The sequence below is a fragment of the Eretmochelys imbricata genome, chromosome 8 (assembly GCF_965152235.1).
Source record: "Eretmochelys imbricata isolate rEreImb1 chromosome 8, rEreImb1.hap1, whole genome shotgun sequence".
NCBI classification, from domain to species: domain Eukaryota; kingdom Metazoa; phylum Chordata; order Testudines; family Cheloniidae; genus Eretmochelys; species Eretmochelys imbricata.
This window is the reverse complement of record NC_135579.1, coordinates 65,175,545-65,202,716: the sequence shown is the minus strand read 5'-3', so window position 1 is coordinate 65,202,716 and position 27,172 is coordinate 65,175,545. Positions and strand designations below refer to the sequence as shown.

Sequence of the window (27,172 nt, the reverse complement as noted above, 5' to 3'; positions counted from 1 at the left end):
CATGACTGACCCTCCATAACTAGCAGTCCTTTATCCAGGACGAAGTTGAGACACATTTATACAGCCACATGGGAAAGCTCAGACTGCCAATATCTGAGGCAGAATGCATTTTGGGATTAAAAAGAAGGTTTCGCACTCCACCGTTGGTATTAGAAACTGGATATTGAGTGACGTCTCTTGCAACATCACAGAGTTGCTAAGCAAGTTAATGCAGACTGACGTATCTATTAGTAAACAGATATTTACAATCAGTAGATATGCTAACTGTATTTTTGTCTACAGAGTTCAGACAAATCCCATTCATTGCATAATCTTATAATCAGTTATATCTGCTAGTGTCCAACAATGGCCCTCCAAAGATAGTATCTTTTAGATGTGACAGTGACACTAAAAGCTTGCTTTTCAGTGCTGGCCTCTGTTTTCACTAGGCCAAATTTGTATCCACAAAAAACTGTATAAAACTGACTGTAAGGGAAATTAATATATATAACTACCTACGTGTACCTGGAATTCACATAGGTGGAGTCTACTCATAGATGTGCTGGCAAAAATATGGGTGGCCCTGAAAAGCCTAGCTGAAAGTCAGGTTTTAAAAGAAACTATAAAAGATAATTATTTTACCATCACTCTGTTTATTGCAACATTTACTAGACTTAGGGCTATTATGAATGAAGTATTTAACTCTTTGAGGCTGCATAGATTAGGACAGCATAAGGTAAGAGCTCTGTCTTTCTCCCAGGGGACAGCCAATATTACAAGATCTTTGTGATTCAGTCTATAAATGAACATCCAAATAAAGTGCCAGATCTTGATTGTCTTACTCACATAATTAGTACCATGCTAATGAAGTCAGTAGGACTACTGGAGAGAGTAAGATGAGCAGAAATTGGCACATAGCTATTATCAGGGACTATCAGCAGAACGCATATTAGACTCAAGTAGTTTTATCCTCTAAATACATACAGTTATGAATGATGCATTTATGTATCTGCTTGCGTCCTCACAATCACTATCCTCATCAGATGATTCCTCTGAATCATGTTCACTCTCTTTGCTTTTCTCCTCCTCATGTTTAATTGGTACTCTGTTAAAGTCATCTGGAAAAAAGTGTCACAACAATAGTTTGTATTGGCAGGAAGAAAGCAACCATCTCCCTTCTTAGTTTTGTTACAATGGAAAGGGAATGTAGAAAAAGTGCAGTGATTCAGCAGTTATGCAATGAGATAGAGGCAGCAGACATGCCACAATGGTTGTTTGGGAAAAAAATCAAGGACTCCTCACAGTTTATATTGTAACAAATCATTCACTTCCTAAATTTTCTAGGGTGGAGTACATATCAATACGGTAATTTACTGTCCTGTTTTATTCGAAAGCCTTCATACAATTAGAACAAACTGACTGCAGACATCATCACAAACACTTACATGGAATCATTTTGGAATTCCGGTTTTTACTTTTATTTTCCTGTCGATTGCCAGTGTTCTGTGACCGCCATCCTCTGTACGATGGTAACCTCTAAGGAAAGAAAACATACAAGGTCACACCATGTGCTAAACAATGCTCTGCCAGCCTTATAAAATAGTGATACTCTCAGAGACCCATCTCCTCTCTTAATAGCTCAGTCCCTCACTGCTTCATTTCATTCCATGGAAGTGTCTGGACCACAGTTTACGAACCCTTGAACCTACCACATGCAGTACCACAAAAAACCATGCAGGTGGAAACAATTTTAAAAGATTGTGCTGCTGTATTTTATGAATAACGTTAACAAAAAGGGAATTAAATTGCTATTTCTTTAAGATATTTCACCACTTTAAAAGTTTTTCCAGGAATGTAAAGTTAATTTATTAAGCTAATTATGGTACTGCCAGAGTATATATGCCACAGAAAACACATCTGTTTAATGATCTACCAACTATGGTACCCACTCTTTGTGGTCGTCATAAGTAAACTGATTTTTTGTCAAATACATGGATCGCTAGTGGTAATTTGCACCTTCACATCCACATTGCCACAAAGACATTATTGCTACAAATAAATTGATAACCCTAGGTTCAATTATTTTAAAGCATTTTACATCTCTCTAAGATCTTGATCCTACAAGCTATTCTACTCAGGCAGTTGCTTGTTCTGCATCCATATGGAAAAGCTTTAATTTTATACACACTCCTGGTTCAGCCACAGGAAATTATATATTTGTTCATTATATTTTGTCTATAGTTTCTCATAAGGGAAAAGAAATAAAGTTATGGAACCCTAAGAGGAAGAACTGAAAAAAAGAAAAAGAATTACTATATGTTTTCAGTAAGATAAAAATAATTTTAAAATACAAAATATCAATTTACAATCAGAAAAACTGGAACAGGTAAAACTCAGTCTGAATATTCCATGGGGCCAGATTCTTGTAAAATGGCTTAGCTCAGCTGAAGACAATGTCACTATGCCCATTTAGACCAGATGAGTATCTGGCCCCATCCCTATTCCCCAGCAACCAAATACTGGATCTAATTCTGCCACCCTCACTTTGAGCAGTTCCTTAGTCTGTTGATTTCATTTAAAATCACCAATTTACTTGGCAGAATTTGGCTCTGAATTATTGGTTTATTTAAATGATTGCATGTCACTTTTTTGTTTAAAAGCAGAACAGAGAGTCGAATCAAACAGAATGCAGTATTATATTTACCTGGAATTCTGCTTCCAGCAGAGAGGGGTCACTGGGAGGATCTCTTTTCTTCAGATTATTAAGGTAGGTGTGCAGTTCAGAGACAGTGACCTCTGTTTCACCAAACTGATTGTATTCCACCAGTGCTTGATGGATTAGGATGTACTGTGTCTAGTGTTCCCCAATTTAAGGATGAGGTGGATTTCAAAAATTGAAAATAATAATTAGAAAGAAGAGATTTTTCAAATTGTTCTTACTATCTAAAACATATAATATTTATGTATTCTTATTACTGTTGCTATATTAAACTGGCAATAGATTCAGCTATTACTATGTCAATTAAACACAGTTGGCTGTGTTAGTGCAACATTTAGTGCTTTTGATCAAAGATGCCATATAAATCAAATGTAACATAGCTTAGGTTGTACAGCTAAGAATTTGGGGTGGTGTTTTCCAGAACACCCGCCTAAGTTAGGAGCTCAAGTCTCACCAGTCATTTTCAATGGAACTTGTGCTCCTAAGCACTTCTGAAAATCCCACACTAAAGAAAAAAAAAAGTGAATCTGAGTAGTTAACCCTTCCCCAACATGTTCATATTTGGGTGCCAAAAGATAATCAGCTCCTATATATTTTTGTCCCTTTTTTGTGGTTGCAATTCCAAATTTAAAAAAAATGGTTGAAATGTCAAAACTTTGGAAAATGCTGACCATCCATTTCTGCTTCATAGATGGTTTTCCTCCCTCTGTTCTTTCATAGTTTTATATTTCCCTGGACAGCTGCACTGGAAAATCATGGCCATCTTCCTTTTACCTAGGGTTGAGCTAGCTGGGCCCAGCTTTTCCTGAGGGAGATTAATAAATGAAACAAAGCAGCGAGCTCTAGAACATACCTCTACTTGAACCATGAGGCATCGCTGTCGACGGAGCTTTACAACATAGCCATAAACATCCACTCTGCCTTCTACCTCTAACCCCTCCAGCATAGCGTCGATTGCAATATAGGTTCCAGTACGTCCAACACCAGCACTGACAAGGACAAAGTGATTGAGAGAGGAGGATGAATGCCAGTCATGTTCTGCAAGGTGACGCAAAGCAGTGCAAAGAGTGTGGATTATAATAAATTAATCCACAATTCAAAAGTCTGGTCAACTTACATTTTAAATATCTTTTAAATAAATAAGGACAATATTTTCAAACTAAATAAGTGTCTGCTTTTTAAAAGTTGCAAGCATCCTCAGGTCCCATTGATCTGAAAAGGAGCGTAGGCTTTTATTACCTTTGAAAATCAGGCCTCTTATTTAGGACTGTAAGTATGGAATTGCATGCCTTACTTTAAAGCAACCAACTTTGAAAATTTTGGTCTAATCAACTATTGTTAACCTTCCCTGACTTGTTTTTCTGGGTAGCTCTGGCTGGCATTTGTTTACTATTAGAGAGTTTCTGTAATATTTACCTGCAATGAATCACTACTGGGCCACTAAAAAAGTTGCTTAAAGCATTAACTCTGCGGCGTAATTTGAGGAGAAGATGAGGATCTTCAGGCACTCCATGGTCTGGCCAGCTAGTGAACTGAATGTGAGTCACATCTCTCCCAGGTGTCTTCTCCTTTCTCTGGACAGGGTGGGATTGTTTCATTAGTACCACATCAAAATCAAATGTAAATATACAAAGTATAGAATAAAGCAGAAAAATAGGTACAGTAGGCATCTAGTATTGCAACAGCGATTCCAGACACTGTACAGTCACATGTTCTTTCTAAGGTTTCAAAAGTTGGAACATGTTCCAATTTTAATAACAAAAAAAATTTGTTAAAATAAGAGCTGTACATGTGGAACATGCCATAACTTGGAGAAAGAATATGACAATCCACTTTAAGGTTAAGTCCAATATTATCATCATAAGAATACTCTGTTTTGTGATTATGTGGATTGTACCACGTATTCTCCACTGCACTTGTAAATCATTTAGGAAGTCACCATACAGGTCTGTGTGCTGCCAAGTGTATTTGTTGGTTATTTTGGTTATCTGTACTTTTAACTACCTGCCAAGGTCACACAGACCCACAGAGGAATGAAGGAAGTGTAAAAACAGCAACTCAGAATAGAAGTGGGGCTGTCAAACCTGTGACAATCACTGAGGTGGCTCATTATTTCTAAGTCACTGTATTCAATGCTTAAAGCATACCAGGTCCCTTAGGGTCACACACCCTGCTTTATTATGGTGGTGCCAGAACCAGGCAGGGAGAAGGAAAAATACATTTTGACAGCTGGGAACTATGACTGTGAATCCAAATAAGAAAAAAAATTACAATGGGGTGCACTTGGCCATTGACTACATGATGGAGATGAATCACAAGGCCTAAACAACAATATACATCTTGACTGTTTCCATTCTCTTGTTGTGAATGGAGAGTTGGGGATAGAGATCTAACAGAAGAACAATAAAACCTGTATGATTGTCTCTCAAGAAGCATTCTGCAGTCAGCAGAGTATACCATCATTGTGGCAGTCTGAATATACCACGGGACATGTTCTCACCTTGCACTTAGTTAGATATTAATCTGAAGCCATGCGTGTTTAGGATGTAATATACTGAAATTGAATTATCTCACCCAGGCAAAGTGCTGGGATGAGACCACTGATTCATAACTGTATGCTAATCTTACACTCAAGCAATACTCTGCACTGTGAAAAGAAAAGGAGTCCTTGTGGCACCTTAGAGACTAACCAATTTATTTGAGCATGAGCTTTCGTGAGCTACAGCTCACTCCACGGTATGCATCCGATGAAGTGAGCTGTAGCTCACGAAAGCTCATGCTCAAATAAATTGGTTAGTCTCTAAGGTGCCACAAGGACTCCTTTTCTTTTTGCGAATACAGACTAACACGGCTGTTACTCTGAAATCTGCACTGTGACTAGCTGATGTTTGATTTAGATAATGACCATCTGCTTATTCCCCAATAACTATTCAGCAGGTGAATCTCCAAATAGGGTTGCCACTTTTGGTTGGCTGTATTCCTGGACGTGACATAATCTTGAATTCCTGGAGATTCCAGGACAATCCTGGAGGGCTGGTAACCCTAGGGCAACTGACTGAGAGCCCCAGGTAGCCAATCAGAGCATAGAGTTTGCAAAATTATTGTACAGTTGCTCCTACTAGATTACGAGCTTTAGTAATGTGGGTTTGGAAGTTTCATAAGGGTGTCTGAGTTGATGGTTCCCCCCCATTCTTAGCCTACATAAAAATCAACTGATATTTTACAATACTTTGAATGATCAGCTGTGACAGCAGTCACAATGTATTTAATTTTAATTTTTTTGTTAATATGATCTTACAGACAAGCAAACAAGCACCAAACAAACTGATACATAAAAAAAAAAAAATCACATTACTTCTGACCTGCAACACTCTAACTATTGTAATTTGGAGTCTCTCCTATACATGACGCCACAGAATTTTAACAACACTTAAATCTTAAGGGGCTGGGTATGGCCACCTTACTCACAGTAAGTGGTAACTATCTTAGGCTTAGTGGGACTAGTCCCAGAGTAAGCTTCTACTCGATGTGAGGAAAGGTAGCAGAACTGGGGCCTAAAGATGCAAACATGGGAGCAAGATGGGTCTGGGCGGGTGCTATACTATTTATTTTTCAAGATGACCTGAACCTCCAGCACATTTTTCCTTAAATCTAACACAATAAAGAATAAATGGTGCCCTGACTAACACATATCCCATGGAAATAAAGTTGCAAGGAATAAAGGGGCAAAATTTATCCCTAAAGGGTAAATTCTGCACTCAGTTAGAGTCTAGCAACTAGTTGTGTTTCACTGGTATAACTGAGATTGGTAATTGGCCTACAAATCTTGAAAATCCCATATTGACCACGGATAGCTCTACAACACAGTTTATAAATACGGTTACCGTAAACTGTAATTGTTCCGCAGTAAAGTTCAGACAAGGATAGGCAATACAGTTCTAAGAGCCACATTTCTGAGTGAATTTACTAGGGGAAAATAATATTGAATGTGGTGGTCTCAGTGTTAATTTAAACACATATTATTCTATGTTCATAAACCAATAACAAGTTTTCTTAATTTAAAAAATATCTGACAAAACCACAGTATATTGCATACAATTTATCCAGCCTTGTCAGTAGGCTTATAGAACAGAAAGTTACTGGTGTTCCTGTTGAGAGTACAGTGCCCACAGTAATGAGGTAAATCCTAGTGATGAGATAAGTTTCCAATTCATATTTGCCCTATGAAATTACACACCATCTACTAGGTGTTCTCTCAAGCTCTATGTTGCTTGGTAAAAATGGGGAAATGGTAACTGTCACTGTTGTTCTGGAAGAATCTCTGATAACAGTCTCTTTATACCAACTATACAGACCAATTCAAATTATTCTCACATTAAAAAGCCAACTCACATTTGTAATATGCAGTTTCTGAATAATGTAGTCAGGACATATTTTACTTTCATTGCTCTTCACAACAGTGTCCCCAAAAGTTGCAGTGCTATTTTCTGTGGTCGGCCAGTATTGGGCACATTTGTTCTACGAAAATACAAAATTAACTCATTAGAAGTATGATATCAATATGACAGTGAAATTAGGTTCTGAAGAAAACTTGAAATAAAATAAAATCAACACCAGATAAAATACATAACCAATACTTCAGTACAATTTCAGTTTCCAATAAATACTGTAGTTAATCCCTTAAAGAGATTACCACTGCTTTAGTTAAACATTCAAAAAAACCCAAAGATCCAGATTCTGGTCTCATGCACTAAGCCTGAAGGTTCTGCCCATGGGATTTACATAGAGAACAAGATGGGAAGGAATCCTATCCTCCAACCAAACTGCAGGGACAAAACAGCTGCACAGTCCATGCACAGTCATTGTCACTGCCTGAAGGCTACAGTAAAGATTGCAGCTCACTCTGTGACTCCTACTTATATTTCTAGTCAGTGAATATACATAGCTGCAGATGCAATAGTCATGTCCCAGCCCCTCACAATTCATGCCCAAATTCCCCTCCACTCCTGTTAGCAGTGTGGCTATACTGCAAACATGTCCACTGCCAGCCAGCTCTTCTCCTTAAAACAATCAGAATATCAATACTCTCATCTGCATCTGAAACATGTGGCCCTACCAAGGTGGTGAGCACTCTCCTAATCGCTGCTTCCAAGTTTGGTTTCAGAAGTAGGAAAGGGAGGACACAAGACAAACTGGCAGAGAACTGTGGAGGCATTGCCAAGACATTAGGACAGAATGCTGGGGGGAGAGGAGGAAAGTCCCAAATACAAAATATCCCCTCTTTCACTGAGAGTTGTGACAGGTCTGCAAGGATGCGGGGGAGGGAGAGAGATTTTAGTGCAGCTCAACAAATTCTAACTCAGGGAGTTTCGGGGCAAGTTATACCCTCCTATGGGTTTATCTGCAAGAAGGCGGAATGTAGTTCCCTATTCCTTAGGGCAGTGCGTCAGATGATATTATTGAGAATGCTGCTGATCAAATAGTCTAAAAGGCAGAACCATGTAGGCTTGTTAATGTTATTCAATTTCTGAGATTCTATACAAATAGAGAGTAAAAACAAGAATGAACAAGGATTCAAAAGAAATACTTGAATGCAGAGAAAACATTTAAAGGAAAAAAGAAAAGCATAATTCACCACAGAAAAGCAACCTCCTGTATACCGCAGCTAAAGGATTAATGTGTGTGTGCGTGCGTGTATTTGTACATATATATATATTATATATGTCACCCTCACCCTATTATTTTCTTCACAGCGAGTCACCATAACAATAATTGTTGCCTTCTGTTCCCAGATCATTCTCCAGAAATCATCAGTGGTCTCATCCTTGGGGCCTAGCAGATAAGGTATTTGATAAGAGATCCCTTCCCAAAAATTAGGAAAAACAGAAAAAGACTAGAACATAGTTACAATACCTATTATGGCTCAGAAACCATCCAAAGGTCATGCAATACTAGCCATAGACTCAATGACTTAATTACGATTCCACCATCTTAGTCTACATAATTTTAAAACTTTATTAGTGTGTGGCTGAGAAGGGCAAAAATTCTCCAGTGTGAAAATAAAGCAAATACTTATAGCCAATATTTTGCACTCCTCAAATTCCCTACTTTGGTTGGTCATAACTCCCCAAACCCAAACAGTCTAGCACTGCTTTATTTATTAAATTCCACATTTGCTGGCAATCCCATTTTGTTTAAATATATTAATACTGTTTGACTCCACCACTTTGATTACAGGATAATTGGGTGAAGAATGAAATAAAAAATAAAGTAAAAATTTACCTTGTGCAGCAATGTACTTCCTTGGTTCTTTGAAACCCTGTTTTAAAAAAATACATCATTACTAAGCATTTAAAGATAGGAGATGAAGATTGTGAAAAGATTTGTCACTTCAGAAATTTACGTATTTAACATGCAAATAATATGGACACCAATCCAAGAGTACCAAATGCAGCGTAAAGATAGAACTAAAGAAGTGGAAACGATCAGTTCTAGAAGAGTCAATCAAATGCATTTGGTGCCTGAAATGGGACACGTATGAACCATTTTTCGTTTGTGCATCAAAAATTTTACTGAGAGAAGTCACTTACGTCAATATGGCTTGCATTTATATAGTCTGATCCTGGGTCTCCGTTTATCTCTGAGAGTTCAACTCGGTTATAATCATCTGTTTAGATAATTTAAAACAAAGTAGTGGAATAATTAACCAAGTTGCCTCAATATACTCATAAGCGAAAACAATGAAGTATTTACACAACGTATGGAATTTGCATTCAGTACTTACAAGGGAGAATGTCAATGTAACGGTTTTTGTTTTGGTTGTAGTTTTTGCGTGCTTCCTTTATTGAGAACTTAGAGAAAACTCTGGGAATGCTCTGTAAAACATAATGCTTCTTTTATTCATAAAACAAATTTTAGATAACTTCAGCTAGCAACAAAATTCACATACTTGTTAATTAGTTCTTAATGACAGTTGGAAGATAACATTCTGTTATTCACAATATTATGATTGATACTGATTAGCTTTTTGAACAAATATTAAGTTATATAAAGATTAATATATTTTCCATATAATCAATAGATGCTTCTCTCTCTTTCAAAAGACTAATAAAGAAGCTCCACGTTGGATTCTAGTCTGAACAGAAATTAATAAAACTGCTCTGAAATGCAGCATAAAGGGGCCCTAGTCCTTGACTGGGGCTCCTATAAACTCCCACAAAACAAATAATAATAATAACACACTTCTAAATTCAACTCATAAAAGTAAAATCTTTAGAAACTGAGGAACCCTAAAGTCCACAGCAGTTGTGACCACCTTGGCTCAGCTTAAGGTTGTGTCTACACTTTGAGCTGGGGGTGTAATTCTGAACTTGAGAAGACATACCAGTGCTAGCTTTGATCAAGCTAGCGCACTAAAAATAGAATGTAGCCATGGGACTAAAAGCAGCTAGATGTCCTGAGTACATACCCATCTGAGATGGTAGGCATATATTGGCTCTGCCTGATTCAGAGCCAGGTTTCTAAGATAAGTGCCTTATCGACCAGCCTGTTGGCTATTCTCAGATGGGGGAGAGGGGTACTTAATCTTAGATGTTTTGTAACACAAAACAAAAGGGGTTGGTTATTGAATGTGACAGATTATTTTTAATTGCATGTTCTATAATATCTGGTTTGGGATTTGTGTTACATTTCTGACTAGGCACAAACCTGAAATTCATCAAGGAAAAGTCTTCCTTCATCAGCAATCTTTCTCTTGTAGGTTTCCAACAACATTTCTGCAGGAATTGGCTCTACATTCATCAGTTGCTTTTCATCATCTTTAAATATAGAGACATCTATTTTACATTTATTTGTATTGGTTTTTAAAATGTACATAAAATCTCAGTAAATACATTTATTAAGCAGTAAGATTAGCTAACGAGAACAGAAACATTCAATCAAACTAAGCCATATATGTTTATAGCAGCAAGTCCCACCCCTTCATCTGTGAGTAAACACAGCCCCCAAAGCAACTGAACTTCTCCAGCGGGGGACAGGTCAAAGAAACACTGCACACAGGGACTGTGTCCATTTCTGAGCACCGCACTTTAGGAAAGATGTGGACAAACTGAAGAGAGTCCAGAGGAGAACAACAAAAATAATAAAAGATCTAGACAATCTGATCTATGAGGAAAGGTTAAAAAACTGGGTAGATTTAGTCTTGAGATAAGAAGATGGAGGGGAGACCTGATAATAGTCTTCAAATATATTCAGGGCTGTTATAAAGAGGACTGTGATCAATTTTTCTCCATGTCCACTGAAGGTAGGACAAGAAGTAATTGGCTTAATCTGCAGCAAGGGATATTGAGGTTAGATACTAGGAAAAACTTTCTAACTATAAGAGTAGTTAAGCTCTGGAATAGGCTTCCAAGGGAGTCTCTGGAAGCCCCATCAATGGAGGTTTTTAAAAGCAGGTTGGACAAACATCTGTCAGGGATGGTCTAGCTTTACTTGGTCCTGCCACAGTGCAGGGGGCTGAACTTGATGATTTCCTGAGGTCACTCCCAGCCCTACATTTCTGTTATTCTGCACCTCTTATGTACAGAGGAGTAGAATGCTGAGTGCACAGAGGTGACTTGGGAAAGTGGTGAGTGTGGCCAGTAAGGCCATAGCAACATCTGAACCTGGTACAAAACACTTCAACCCAAACAGGGACAATGTCAGAAACTAATGTGAAAATCATTCTAGGTCTTCCCTGAGTTATTACTGTTAATTACAATGTTAAGTCCTTGTGCATTTTGATTCCATTTTAAATTAAATGTTTTTGCTATTGCATACAGAAACAGGATAAATGGATGTAATTGTGAAAGTGCCATCTTCCAATTAGTATAATTAATTTTATAACCAGAAATACGTTTATATTATTTCAATATGTCCATAGAAAAGTGAATTCTGGTTTCTTTTAAATCGATAATAAAATAATACCAGCTGCACAGAAAACAGCAGAAGGTGTACAGTGGGAACTCTGGTGTAATTTCTTCATATTATTGCTTCTCTCTGAGAAATTACTCAGGGTGCTAGATCTGAAGGAAACAGGAAGAGCAAGGAGGGTGCAAAAATGGGCAACCTTGTCAAGTTACCCTTTGTAAATTAAAAAATGGAATTGAAACCATTAGTTCATGCAAGAAATTTCCCAAAATGTATTATAGATAATCCCCAGTCAACACAGTCAAACTACTTTTTGCTATCTAATGAGAACAGTTTCCCATACTAAATGGAGCAATCTCCTGACATATCTTTGACCCTGGTATAAAAACTATTTGTTCCCAGTGAATTAATTTGGGATTAGTTGGTACTGTCTGCCAAACCAATCACTGGCTCTTCCTTTCCCATTTTTCAGGGGGATAAGGAATTGCTAGTAAACTCAGGGTATGCAAGGTACTAGGCATAGGGCATCCAGAAAGTCCGTTATAATTAAGCACAGATTTGAGGTACCTCTTGTTTATACTCAATTTTGGATCATGTAAAGGTCTACTTGGGTGAGTTCACTTCAGAGATGAATCTCATGAGGTATTCTGAAGCCCCTTTCTGTATTCTGTTATGGCCATTGTTTGAGATACAGAAATAGTTTTACTGTCAAGATAATAAATATTAGATTTTCCAAATTTTCCCAGCATTTAATAAAGTTACAATCATTCACTTAAATAACATATATAGATTATTCACTGACCTCTACCTTTGGCCTAGGCAAGGTTTGATTGTGTTAATATCTAATTTGTGTAAATTAATTAGACTTTAGCCATCTAAAATATAGATGGCTATGAGCGGGAATAAGACATTTGGTTAATATCTTATTTCCACTTACTAAACATATCTTATATGGAAAATGTACTTACCCCTCTTAACAAGCATCACATCTTCACCTGAATTGCTGTAAAAAGCATGAGTGTTTGTTAAGGCTTTGACTAATGCAATATATGTATGACAACGAATTAAAGGATACAATTAATTAAATAAAGATAGAGTCTTATAGGACTTGGGGAGTGGGGAGGAGTGCTAAGAGATTTCAAACCAGGTTAAATTCCCTTTATAGCACTTCATTGCCCAACAGAGGCAGCCAGGGATTCCTATATCATATGGGAGTCCCCTAGTGGTCCCAGGATCAGAGGAGGTGGAAGAGCAAATTATAACTACAATTGCCTCCCCCATCTTTAGCCAAGCTGAGCATGAGCTTGGCACAGCTGAGGACTGAGACCTCAGTTTTAGAACACTACTGCCATTTCATATGTCGAACTCTGGCTAGTGCCCTCTGATTTTCCATTACGTATCTGCGGCCAAACTTCTGCATGAAACCCCAGATCCCTTAACACTGTTCTGAATTCTTCTGTTTTAGCATAGATCTGGAAGAAAAGTCTGTATAGCACCTTGATTACTATGCATGCTAAAGAAAGCCAGATACAACCTAATGGTCATATAAAAACAAAATATAAACACTGCATATTTATTTCTCATGGTTTGGCAAAAATTCTGCTTATAGAAAACCTTTATAGAGTCATAGATTTAAGGCCAGAAGGGATCATTAGATCATCTAGTCTGACCTCCTGTATAACAGGGGCCATAGAATTGAATCCAGACACTCCTATAGTGAGCCCAGTAACTTATGTTTGATGAATCCAGAATTATTCATTTTTATTCAAGGGTATTCTAACAGAGTTAATGTGCTGGCTCGATGAGTTGCCTTCCTGATGCAGGGAGAGAATGAAGCTGTTTGTACCAGCTGTACCAACAGCAGAACGGGGGCTGACTTTGAGCACATTTATTTGTGAATTATCGGACCAGCTCTTTGATAACTTGAATAACATTAAATCATAGATATTTTGTTCTCTTATATTAGATTCTTATACTGTGCCTGCTACCATACAAGCCACTAAAAAGATCCATGATTTAGTTTTTCTTGTTTTGTTTTTTTTAAAGGCAGAGGCATTTCTTTTTCAAATATCAAACGAAATAGCTAACCCATATATTTCAAACATCATCACTTTCTTTTGTAAAACCTTCAAAATGATTTGCCTACTTCTAAAAAAAGGAGATGGAGGAGGGAGAAACTTACCTTAATTTCTCTCTGTGGAGATCATAGATTTTATACAGAACAATAAGTAAGGCAATTGATGTCACAATAATCAAGAACGCCAGGAATATAATCAGGGCTCGAGAATTGTCTATCAACAAAAATCATGGTTTGAGTACATTAATAAGTTATTTATGAACAAACAATTAGAATTAGCATAGTAATTTTAGTCATTTTATGTTATTTGTGTGTGTGTTTACATGCATTTAGAAGGGCTGGTTGGAATTTGAAATGTATTTGTGTGAAATATAATTTAATTTCCTTTGTTTTGTTTTATGAAAAAAATTCTAAATAAAAAATTCCTACTGGAAAGAGGGGAGGGGAAATGGGAGAGGAAAGGGAAAAAATCTGAAAAACAAAATACTTTTTTTTTAATGAAAATATTCATTTTGTTTTGTAATTTTCACCTAAAAACAAAACATGTTGACCAAAATGAAAAATTTCCATTAAAAACTTCATTTTTGTCCAACAGCTATTTTATATTGAGAAAAAATGCTACTCATTTTTTTTAAATTGACTAGCTCTAGTGTTTGTGTCTTTCAAGCCACACCCCCTTTCCCCGGACATATTCCCTGTGACAGCTTGATGCTATGGATTCCCAGAACAGCACAAATGAGCCTTAACAGAGCCAAGAGTCTGGCCCTCTATCGTTTTCTTATGATGATGATGATTTCCTCTCAACTGTTCCTTTCCTGGCATGAGTCCCACACTCTTTAAATACACACTTTTTATTACTGAAATGCATCTAATCTTCCACCGCCTCCACTCTGTAATTCCCCATTGCTAATGTCAGTCTTTGACATTTTGTTTGGATAGCATCCAACTTAATATTTCTATTGACTGACCACCTTATTCCTATATACCTGTCTGTCCCTTTTCCGTCATCTCTTGCCCATGTGTTCTCCAAGACAGTTAATAAGAGTGCTAAATACCATTTGGTGGAGATTTTTCTCCAGTCTGAACTTTTTTAGCCTGAACCATTTTATTTCAATGTGGATGCAAACTAGTTGAAATGATTCAACTAGGGCACCTGCTACTGTCCCACAGTGCACTTGAATAATGGCATTATACCCACCTAAATTCCCACCAAAATTTCGTTTTGTGACAAAGCTCTGTCCTTGCCTCCGTCGGTCCCGCGTTTCCTGGCGGATTTCGCTAGCCTCAGAGGCTCACTGTGACCCTCCACATAACCCTTCCTTCTCTAGAGACAAGGGTCACAGTCTACTGAGCCATTTTCATCATAAGCCAGCAAGGGAGGTGAGGAGAAGTTATCCTTCCTTGCACAGTCTCTGTTGTCTCGCAGTCTCAGTGATTAATCAGGGGGCAAAGATCGGGGGGAGGAGCCCGGGCCCACCCTCTACTCTGGGCTCCAGCTCAGTGACCCTTATAGTATTAGCCATGGTAGCTGACCTTTTAGAAACATGCTCAGCATGATTTGGGGCAGAGATTTGAACCTGGCTTCCCCACAGCCCATATGAGTGCCCTAATCACCAGGTTACTAGCTAGTCTTCCCCTCCCACCCCCCAAAATTTCATCCTGCACTTGAGATATCTTCCTGGCAACTTTTTAAACCAATACTTCCACAAAACGAATTTGACAAAATGGTATTTTTTTAAAGAAAAAAGTTTAGTCAAAAATTATTTCAACCAGCTCTATTTAAAAACTCAAGGGATGGAAGATTTACCATGTTTCCTGGTAATCTTTTCCTGCGTTTGATTATCTCACTGTTAAAAGTTTTGCCTTATTTCCAGTTTGAACATTGCTGACTTCAACTTCCAGCCACCGATTATTGTTATGCCTTTGTCTCCTATATTAAAGAGCACTCTAATATGAGATATCTCTTCTCTCTCTACGTGATTACGGACTGTGATCAGGTCACCTCTAAACCTTGTGTTTGATTAACTAAATAGGTTGAGATCCTTTAGTCTCTTGTTATAAGGCGTTCAACTCTTCACTTTATCTTATCCAATTTTTCAACATCTTCTTTAAATTTTAGACCCCAGAACTGGACACAGTAGAGTGATCTCATCAGTGCCCGATACAGAGGCAGTATCACCTCTCTACTCCCGCTTGATATTTTCTTGATACATCCAAATATTGTCTTAGTCCTTTTTTGCCATAATATTGTTCTGGAAGCTCATGTTAGAACATGAATATGGCCATACTGGGTCAGATCAATTGTCCATCTAGTCCAGTATCCTGTTTTCTGACAGTGGCCAGTGCCAGATGGTTCAGAGGGAATAAACAGAACAGTTATTGAGTGATCCATCCCATGTTGTCCAGTCCCAGCTTCTGGCACTCAGAGGTCTAGGGACACCCAGAGCTTGGGATTGCGTCCCTGAGCATCTTGGCTAATTGCCGTTGACGGACCTGTCCTCCATTCTTTTTGAACCCAGTTATACTATTGGCATTCACAACATCCCCGGCAGTGAGTTCCACAGGTTGATCGTGTTGTGTGATGAAATATTTCCTAATGTTTCTTTTAAACTTGCTGCCTATTAATTTCACTGGGTGGTCCCGTGGTTCTTGTGTTATGTGAAGGGCTAAATAACACTTCCTTATTCACTTTCTCCACACCATTCTTGATTTTACATACCTCTGTTATATCCCCCCTTAGTCATCTCTTTTCTAAGATGAACAGTCCCAGTCTTTTTAATCTCTCCTCATACAGAAGCTGTACCATACCCCTAATCAACATGCTCAGTTGTTTACGATGACTCCTAAGTCTTTTTCTGAGTCACTGATTTCCAGGATACATTCCCCCATTCTTATAACTACAGCATATATTTTTTATTCCTAGGTGTTTAGAACCTTGTATTTGGCTGCATTAGAATGTGTGTTAATTGATTGAGCCGAGTCTACCAAGTGTGACAAAGCTCTGTCCTAGCCTCCGTGGGTCCCGCGTTTCCTGGCGGATTTCGCTAGCCTCAGAGGCTCACTGTGACCCTCCACATAACCCTTCCTTCTCTAGAGACAAGGGTCACAGTCTACTGAGCCATTTTCATCATAAGCCAGCAAGGGAGGTGAGGAGAAGTTATCCTTCCTTGCACAGTCTCTGTTGTCTCGCAGTCTCAGTGATTAATCAGGGGGCAAAGGTTGGGGGGAGGAGCCCGGCCCCACCCTCCACTCTGGGCTCCAGCTCAGGGACCCTAATAGTATCAGCCATGGTAGCTGACCTTTTAGAAACATGACATGTACAATTCCCTGGGCTACTTCCCCCACAGCAGCCCTCATTCCTCAAGCTCCACTTCACCCGTACCTCAGGGCCTCCTTCCCTGTGCCTGATATGGTGTGTACTACTCGGCCTCTCCAACAGCGCAACTTCCTCTCACAGCTCCTGACATGCACACCCATCTGACTGACTGGGAGGCTTTTAACTAGTTTCAGCCAGCCCCTGATTAGCTTCAGGTGTCCCAATCAACCTAGCATTCTCCCTGCCTTCTGGAAAGTTCTTAATTGTCTCCAGGTGTCTTAATTGACCTGGAGCAGCTTCCATTTCACTTAACCTGATACCAGGGATTTGTTTAGCCTGGAGCTAATATATCTTATCTATCTCCCACTACTTTTCTATAGCCATCTGGCCTTGCCCTGTCACATATCCCCCCCCCCCCGCTCAACACCATAGAGTTGGGCAACTTGGGGTGCCAGGCAGTATGCTCATGACAGACCATCAGCGTTGTCACAGTGGCATCCAGCCCTGTGCCGTATGCGGAATTGGAATGGTTGGAGGGAAAAGAACCACCTGTTTCAGAGTAACAGCCGTGTTAGTCTGTATTCGCAAAAAGAAAAGGAGTACTTGTGGCACCTTAGAGACTAACCAATTTATTTGAGCATGAGCTTTCGTGAGCTACAGCTCACTTCATCGGATGCATACCGTGGAAACTGCAGCAGACTTTATATATACACAGAGAATATGAAACAATACCTCCTCCCATCCCACTGTCCTGCTGGTAATAGCTTATCTAAAGTGATCATCGGGTTGGGCCATTTCCAGCACAAATACAGGTTTTCTCACCCTCCACCCCCCCACACAAATTCACTCTCCTGCTGGTGATAGCCCATCCAAAGTGACAACTCTTTACACAATGTGCATGATAATCAAGTTAGGCCATTTCCTGCACAAATCCAGGTTCTCTCACCCCCTCACCCCCCTCCCAAAAACCACACACACAAACTCACTATCCTGCTGGTAATAGCTCATCCAAAGTGACCATTCTCCCTACAATGTGCATGATAATCAAGGTGGGCCATTTCCAGCACAAATCCAGGTTTTCTCACATCCCCCCCACCCCCATACACACACAAACTCACTCTCCTGCTGGTAATAGCTCATCCAAACTGACCACTCTCCAAGTTTAAATCCAAGTTAAACCAGAACATCGGGGGGGGGGGTAGGAAAAAACAAGAGGAAATAGGCTACCTTGCATAATGACTTAGCCACTCCCAGTCTCTATTTAAGCCTAAATTAATAGTATCCAATTTGCACATGAATTCCAATTCAGCAGTTTCTCGCTGGAGTCTGGATTTGAAGTTTTTTTGTTTTAAGATAGCGACCTTCATGTCTGTGATTGCGTGACCAGAGAGATTGAAGTGTTCTCCGACTGGTTTATGAATGTTATAATTCTTGACATCTGATTTGTGTCCATTTATTCTTTTACGTAGAGACTGTCCAGTTTGACCAATGTACATGGCAGAGGGGCATTGCTGGCACATGATGGCATAAATCACATTGGTGGATGTGCAGGTGAACGAGCCTCTGATAGTGTGGCTGATGTTATTAGGCCCTGTGATGGTGTCCCCTGAATAGATATGTGGGCACAATTGGCAACGGGCTTTGTTGCAAGGATAAGTTCCTGGGTTACCCATAGCAGTGCCGCTGATCTGAAGGTATACATTGTCCCCAAATGTGAAATAGTTATGGGTAAGGACAAAGTCACAAAGTTCAGCCACCAGGTTAGCCGTGACATTATCGGGGATAGTGTTCCTGACGGCTTGTAGTCCATCTACACCACATTCCACACAAAGATGGACTACAAGCCGTCAGGAACACTATCCCCGATAATGTCACGGCTAACCTGGTGGCTGAACTTTGTGACTTTGTCCTTACCCATAACTATTTCACATTTGGGGACAATGTATACCTTCAGATCAGCGGCACTGCTATGGGTACCCGCATGGCCCCACAGTATGCCAACATTTTTATGGCTGATTTAGAACAACGCTTCCTCAGCTCTCGTCCCCTAAAGCCCCTACTCTACTTGCGCTATATTGATGACATCTTCATCATCTGGACCCATGGAAAAGAAGCCCTTGAGGAATTCCACCATGATTTCAACAATTTCCATCCTACCACCAACCTCAGCCTGGTCCAGTCCACACAAGAGATCCACTTCCTGGACACTACAGTGCTAATAAACAATGGTCACATAACCACCACCCTATACCGGAAACCTACTGACCGCTATTCCTACCTGCATGCCTCCAGCTTTCACCCTGACCACACCACACGATCCATCGTCTACAGCCAAGCTCTGCGATACAACCGCATTTGCTCCAACCCCTCAGACAGAGACAAACACCTACAAGATCTCTGACAAGCTTTCTTACAACTACAATACCCACCTGCAGAAGTAAAGAAACAGATTGATAGAGCCAGAAGAGTTCCCAGAAGTTACCTACTACAGGACAGGCCTAACAAAGAAAATAACAGAACGCCACTAGCCGTCACCTTCAGCCCCCAACTAAAATCCCTCCAACGCATTATTAAGGATCTACAACCTATCCTAAAGGATGACCCAACACTCTCACAAATCTTGGGAGACAGGCCAGTCCTTGCCTACAGACAGCCCCGCAACCTGAAGCAAATACTCACCAACAACCACATACCACACAACAGAACCACTAACCCAGGAACTTATCCTTGCAACAAAGCCCGTTGCCAATTGTGCCCACATATCTATTCAGGGGACACCATCACAGGGCCTAATAACATCAGCCACACTATCAGAGGCTCGTTCACCTGCACATCCACCAATGTGATATATGCCATCATGTGCCAGCAATGCCCCTCTGCCATGTACATTGGTCAAACTGGACAGTCTCTACGTAAAAGAATAAATGGACACAAATCAGATGTCAAGAATTATAACATTCATAAACCAGTCGGAGAACACTTCAATCTCTCTGGTCACGCAATCACAGACATGAAGGTCGCTATCTTAAAACAAAAAAACTTCAAATCCAGACTCCAGCGAGAAACTGCTGAATTGGAATTCATGTGCAAATTGGATACTATTAATTTAGGCTTAAATAGAGACTGGGAGTGGCTAAGTCATTATGCAAGGTAGCCTATTTCCTCTTGTTTTTTCCTACCCCCCCCCCCAGATGTTCTGGTTTAACTTGGATTTAAACTTGGAGAGTGGTCAGTTTGGATGAGCTATTACCAGCAGGAGAGTGAGTTTGTGTGTGTATGGGGGTGGGGGGGATGTGAGAAAACCTGGATTTGTGCTGGAAATGGCCCACCTTGATTATCATGCACATTGTAGGGAGAATGGTCACTTTGGATGAGCTATTACCAGCAGGATAGTGAGTTTGTGTGTGTGGTTTTTGGGAGGGGGGTGAGGGGGTGAGAGAACCTGGATTTGTGCAGGAAATGGCCTAACTTGATTATCATGCACATTGTGTAAAGAGTTGTCACTTTGGATGGGCTATCACCAGCAGGAGAGTGAATTTGTGTGGGGGGGTGGAGGGTGAGAAAACCTGGATTTGTGCTGGAAATGGCCCAACCTGATGATCACTTTAGATAAGCTATTACCAGCAGGACAGTGGGATGGGAGGAGGTATTGTTTCATATTCTCTGTGTATATATAAAGTCTGCTGCAGTTTCCACGGTATGCATCCGATGAAGTGAGCTGTAGCTCACGAAAGCTCATGCTCAAATAAATTGGTTAGTCTCTAAGGTGCCACAAGTACTCCTTTTCTTTTTAAGAACCACCTGTTGACCCTTGCATTCTTTTCCTTATTCCGCTGCATTCACTGGAGGGGTGCATGGTCCGTCACAAGAGTAAATCGCCGGCCTAAGAAGTAATAACGCAGTGTCTCCATAGCCCATTTGACAGCAAGGCATTCTCTCTCGACTACTGTGTATTTCTGTTCTCTTGGGAGAAGCTTTCTGCTTAGGTAGAGGATCGGGTGTTCCTCTTCTCCCACCATTTGTGAAAGAACTGCTCCCAACCCCACCTTGGAAGTATCTGTTTGTAAATAAATTCCCTGTTAAAGTCTGGGGCTATGAGTACGGGGTCACTACAGAGAGCCGTCTGAAGGTCTGTACATGCCCCCTCTGCTGTGTCGGTCCACTTTACCATGTCTGGACCTCGGGCCTTCACCGAGTCCGTTAGGGGACTTGCCCTAGTGGCGAAGTGGGGAATAAACCGTCGGTAGTAGCCTACCACACCTAGGAACGCAAGGACCTGCTTCTTTCGGGTCGGCTGGGGCCAGTTTTGAATTGCCTCTAGCTTATTCATTTGGGGCTTCACTATGCCCCTTCCCACAATATGTCCCAGGTACCTAGCCTCTGCTAGCCCTATGGCGCATTTAGCGGGATAAGCAGTGAGGCCAGCCCGCCTTAAGGTGCACAGTACTGCCTCAACTTTCTCTAAGTGGGTTCCCCAGTCTGGCATATGGATGATAACATCATCTAGGTATGCAGCTGCATAACTAGTATGGGGGTGCAGCAGCTTATCCATGAGGCGCTGGAATGTGGCTGGGGCCCCATGTAGCCCAAAAGGGAGGACGGTGTACTGGAATAGCCCATCCGGAGTGGAGAATGCTATCTTTTCTTTAGCTTCTTTGGTCAGAGAAATCTGCCAGTACCCTTTCGTCAGATCCAGTGTAGTCAAGAATCGGGCACTACCCAGTCGGTCAACCAGTTCGTCGATGCATGGTATGGGGTATGCATCAAACTGGGATATTTCATTCAGTCAGCGAAAGTCATTACAGAATCTCATGGTACCGTCAGGTTTAGCCACTAGAACAATTGGACTGGACCACTGTCTGTAAGATTCTTCAGTAACCCCTAATTCTAACATTTTCTTTACTTCGGCCTTGATTTCTTCTCTTTTGGCTGCTGGGATTCGGTAGAGTCTCATTGTTACCTTGGCTCCAGGGATCGTGTGGATTTGGTGATAGGTCTCGTTCGTCCGCCCTGGTTTTGTAGAGAACACATCTCTGTTGCGATTAATCATGTTGGCTACCTTGATCTTTTGGATTGGCTTCAAGTCGGATGATATCCTCACTTGCTCGTGTAAGTTATCCTCCTGGGGAAGGGTCTCCTGCATGACTAACCATGCCTCTCGATTGTGCCAAGGTTTTAGAAGATTGATGTGGTAAATTTGCTCCAATTTCCGGCGGCCTGGCTGCCGCACCTTATAGTTCACCTCTCCCACGGCTTCGGTTATTTGGTAGGGTCCCTGCCACTGGGCCAACAGTTTACTTTCTGCTGTGGGCACCAGTACCATCACCCGATCCCCTGGTTGGAACCATCGAAACTTCGCTTGGTGGTTATAATGGGTTAGTTGGGTCTCCTGTGCTCTCTCCAAGTGCTCCCGTACAATGGGCGTAACTCGGGCTATCCGATCTCTCATCTGCAGTACATGCTCAACTATGTTCCTTCCGGGATTTGGCTCCTCTTCCCAGGCTTCTCTGGCTTTATCCAATATGCCCTGAGTGTGGCGCCCATATAGTAATTTGAACGGAGAGAAACCTGTGGAGGCTTGCGGAACCTCCCGGATGGCGAACATGAGTTAAGGCAATAGGGTATCCCAATCTTTCCCATCCCGGATCACCACTTTCCTGATCATGGCCTTGAGGGTCCTATTGAACCTTTCCACAAGGCCATCTGTTTGCGGGTGGTATACAGAGGTCCGTAGGGCTTGTACATGGAGCAATGAACAGAGATCTTTCATCAACTTGGACATGAAAGGTGTCCCTTGATCAGTCAATATCTCCTTGGGTAGCCCAATCCGGGCAAAGATCTGTACTAGCTCCTTAGCTATTGTCTTGGAAGCTGTGTTGCGCAGGGGAACAGCTTCTGGGTACCGGGTTGCATAGTCCAGTACAACAAGCACATGGCCCCGAGCTGTCTTCTCTAGGGGCCCTTCCAGATCCATGGCTATCCGTTTGAAAGGAACCTCTATTATTGGAAGAGGTATCAAAGGAGCCCGTAAGTGTGGGCGAGGGCTATGTAACTGACACTCTGGACAAGAGTTGCTGTATCGACGGATATCTTCATGTACTCCTGGCCAGAAGAACCTCCACAGGATCCGTGCCTGGGTTTTCTCTACCCCTAGGTGTCTTCCAAACAGGTGACTGTGGGCGAGACTCAATATGGCTTTTTGATGTTTTTGTGGCACCAGAAGTTGTATCTCTTGCTCCTGCATTTGCACCACGCGGTACAGGAGATTTTTCTTCACTATAAAGTAAGGTCTGGAACCCCGGACCTTCCCATCCACGGGAATCCCATCGATCTCGGCCACCTCTCTCCTGGCGTTATCATATCTGGGGTCCTCCGCCTGGTTCCGCCCAAAAGTCTCTCTCCCGGGACTAACCTGCCCAAGCTCCCAGGGGCCGGCTTCTGCTTCTTCCAACGGCTCGCCGCCGTCATGGCTGGGGGCACCTTCTGGCTCACCTTCTGTGGTAGAAGTTTCTCTGTTGGCTGCTCGCGTCCATCTGCCTACTAGGGAGGTCTTCTGGCCCTGGGTCAGGATCCGGGTTCTCAAGGCCTTCGCAGCCTTCCTCTCTTTTTTTGTCTTCCGGGTCTTTCGGGGGGCTGAAAACAGATCCTGAGAAATCTCAGCAAACATTGGGGGTTGACATTCCCCCAGTGACGAGTCACTGTCCCCAGGGTCCCCACCTCCCTCCAGCCTCTCTGCGGGGAGTAAATGATCAAACCCTGGATAGTCCCTCCCAGTGACTACAGGATAGGAAATTTAGGAACTACGCCCACGGTCACCTCAATGGGGTTTCCCTGAACTTCTATCTCCACTGAGATGGTGGGGTAATGGCTCACGGCTCCATGCACGCACATCACTGCTACACGTTTGGCTTGTAGCAGCTGACTATTTTTTACCAGCTTACGCGATATGAGGGTGATAGCACTCCCAAAGTCCACAAGCGCTGTAGTCTCTGCTCCATTTATCCTCACTGACCTGGTGTAATTATACAGGGCTAATGTGACCCCTGCGAGGTGGATAAGGGAGCATGGGACCTCCCAATCCCCCAAGTTACATTGCATAGGCTCCTCGGTGCTGGGACATTGTGCTGCTATATGTCCCCACTCCCCACATGCATAACATCTATAATTGCTTTTAATCACTCCCCTATCCTGGGGCTTTAAGGGGTTTAGTCCCGGGGTTACCCCCACTCAGGCCAATCCCTTCCTTCGGGGATCCCCGCTGGTTTTTGGCCCCCCTTCTTCCACCTAGGACTCCCCAGGGGTTTGGCTGCCCAACCTTCCAGGGTCGGGGTCAGGTGCTTGCTTCGAAAGGGGCCTTCCTTGGGTAGTTGGGTCAGTTCCCTGGCTGTCATCCGTCTTTCTACCAATGTGATCATCTCGTCGTATGTGGACGGATCGTTCTGGCCTACCCATTTGTGGAGATCTGGCGGCAGTCCCCGCATGTAATGGTCGATGACCAGGGTCTCCAAAATCTACTCCGGCCTGCACGCCTTGGGCTGAAACCACTTTCGTGCGAGGTGTATGAGGTTGAATAGCTAGGACCTCGGGGGTTTGTTCTCCTAGTATTTCCACTCATGGAACCTCTGGGCCCTTACTGCTGCCGTTACCCCTGATCGTGCTAGGATCTCTGCCTTCAGATGGGTATAGTCAGTGGCATCCGTGGCAGGCAAGTCAAAGTAGGCCTTCTGGGCCTCTCCACACAAAAAAGGGGCGAGAATGCTGGCCTACTGCTCCTGGGGCCACGCCTCACACTGAGCAGTCCTTTCGAATGAGAGGAGATATGCCTCTACGTCATCTCCTGACATCATCTTTGGTGACAACCAGTGGCCCTCAGGGTTCGCGTCCCGTCGGACCCCCGGGCCTGGGTGGTGAGGATCTTCAGCTGGTCCACCACCTCTCTCAAGAGGGCACGATCGTGGGTCGCCTGGCTCATCAATAATTGATTGGGTTCCTGCTGTAGCCACATAGACTCCTGTTGTGCCATTGCCTGAACCCGGGTGGCCTCCTGCTGGGCTGCCGTGGCTTGTACCAGAGCTCTTACCACCTCCTCCATTGTGGTACAAAGCAAACAAACCAAAACAAAAAAAAAATCCAAAACCCCAGTGCACTTTTTTTTTTAAACCTCTTTCTTCTGCCACGCTGTGAACGAAGTCCCAGTCCTGTCACCAGTTGTGACAAAGCTCTGTCCTAGCCTCCGTGGGTCCCACGTTTCCTGGTGGATTTCGCTAGCCTCAGAGGCTCACTGTGACCCTCCACATAACCCTTCCTTCTCTAGAGACAAGGGTCACAGTCTACTGAGCCATTTTCATCATAAGCCAACAAGGGAGGTGAGGAGAAGTTATCCTTCCTTGCACAGTCTCTGTTGTCTCACAGTCTCAGTGATTAATCGGGGGCAAAGGTCGGGGGGAGGAGCCCGGGCCCACCCTCTACTCTGGGCTCCAGCTCAGGGACCCTAATAGTATCAGCCATGGTAGCTGACCTATTGGAAACATGACATGTACAATTCCCTGGGCTACTTCCCCCACAGCAGCCCTCATTCCTCAAGCTCCACTTCACCCTTACCTCAGGGCCTCCTTCCTTGTGCTTGATATGGTGTGTACTACTTGGCCTCTCCAACAGCGCAACTTCCTCTCACAGACATGCACACCCATCTGACTGACTGGGAGGCTTTTAACTAGTTTCAGCCAGCCCCTGATTAGCTTCAGGTGTCCCAATCAACCTAGCATTCTCCCTGCCTTCTGGAAAGTTCTTAATTGTCCCCAGGTGTCTTAATTGACCTGGAGCAGCTTCCATTTCACGTAAGCTGGTACCAGGGATTTGTTTAGCCTGGAGCTAATGTATCTTATCTATCTCCCACTACTTTTCTATAGCCATCTGGCCTTTCTCCGTCACAATTTGTGTAAACTATTCTTCAGTTACTTACTTAATAAAAATGGTGATGGATCTGAGACAAAGCCCCAGATTCAAATACACCTGAATTTTGTATCCAGAGCTGAATTTTGTGTCTTGAATCTGTCTCTGAATAAAATGGTAGTGTAATACTGGTGGTACAGGATAGCTTCTCCATTACATCAAATAGGTGGGCACAGTGATCCCAACTATATAAGCCAATAAATCATTTTTCATTAACTCAATTAGTTTTCTCTGCAAAGAATAAATAATGCATATATAAAAATAATTTGCATTGTGCTGTAAGACCTATGGCAAAATAGCTGATGTTGGTATGGTGGGTCCCGTGCTTTTCTTGGAAGGTGGGCTAGAACGCCACCCTTTGCCCCTGCTCTTGGGGCGCCGAGGGCCCCGCTAGTGGCCCAGGGAGGTGGTAGAGGAGGGAAGTGGGGAAAGAGTCTGGGTTTGCTCCTCACTCTGAGCCCCAGCCCCTCTCAACTCCTGCAGGTTTCTTACCCTCTTCCCCCTTGGGTAGGGTTACCTTGGTCCTTGATGCTGAGAGAGGGAGTCTCCCTGCCTTGCTGGGGCAGGGCCTCCCTTCCTCCGGTTCTCTCATCTTTCAATTGTCAGCAACACACCTTCAAACTCCAGTCCTCTTTCCTTCCTCGCACCCCCGTCTGCCTGAAGCAGGGCGGGTTTTTTAGGTTCCTGGCAGGGCCTTAATTGACTATAGGTGCTCCAATTAACTTGTAGCAACCCTCCCTAGTCTAGAGGGAACCACGCCTTAATTAGCCTAGGGCTTATATATCTCCCCTCTACCACTCTCCCACTGCTCCCTGGCCCTGCTGTATCACAAACTATAGTATCTGATCCTGTTGTGTGTTGAGTACCTCTTGTATGGTGCTGAGGGCCCTTGACTCATTAAACTTAACAGGAATTAGGGAAATAGTTCTACTGTGTTGGGTTGCCCTCAAAGTTATATAAGTATGATAGAATTATAATTATGTAGTAGTAGGAATAAAGATAGACAAAAGAGTATACAGGTATTGTAAAAAGGTATGAACATCAGTTCCTTGCTGTTGAATTTCACTCTGTAACAAATGCAAGGCCAAAGTGCTAATTATTTCAGGCCGGTACAGGACAAAGAGTCTGTGCTGGAAAGTGATAAGAACTTTGAGGAAACAATGCTGTTCTTTAAAACAACACCCTGATGCTCTTCCCCTGCGGGGGCCCCTTGTCATGCCTA

General features: G+C 42.2%; 1 protein-coding gene across 2 annotated transcripts in view; it reads right to left on the bottom strand.

Moving 5' to 3' along the window:
* The window catches only part of PTPRC (protein tyrosine phosphatase receptor type C), a 165,182-nt gene that overhangs the window by 12,112 nt on the left and 125,898 nt on the right, over window positions 1-27,172 (bottom strand). For both annotated transcript variants that reach the window (XM_077824697.1, XM_077824698.1), the window contains 13 exons: window positions 13,788-13,896; window positions 12,574-12,608; window positions 10,406-10,515; window positions 9,483-9,573; window positions 9,289-9,365; window positions 8,981-9,017; window positions 8,433-8,530; window positions 7,091-7,216; window positions 4,115-4,272; window positions 3,552-3,687; window positions 2,684-2,833; window positions 1,425-1,515; window positions 964-1,097 (listed from right to left, as the gene is read on the bottom strand). In XM_077824697.1, coding sequence (XP_077680823.1) covers window positions 964-1,097; window positions 1,425-1,515; window positions 2,684-2,833; window positions 3,552-3,687; window positions 4,115-4,272; window positions 7,091-7,216; window positions 8,433-8,530; window positions 8,981-9,017; window positions 9,289-9,365; window positions 9,483-9,573; window positions 10,406-10,515; window positions 12,574-12,608; window positions 13,788-13,896 — 1,352 coding nt within the window. The remainder of the gene's footprint in view (window positions 1-963; window positions 1,098-1,424; window positions 1,516-2,683; window positions 2,834-3,551; window positions 3,688-4,114; window positions 4,273-7,090; window positions 7,217-8,432; window positions 8,531-8,980; window positions 9,018-9,288; window positions 9,366-9,482; window positions 9,574-10,405; window positions 10,516-12,573; window positions 12,609-13,787; window positions 13,897-27,172) is intronic.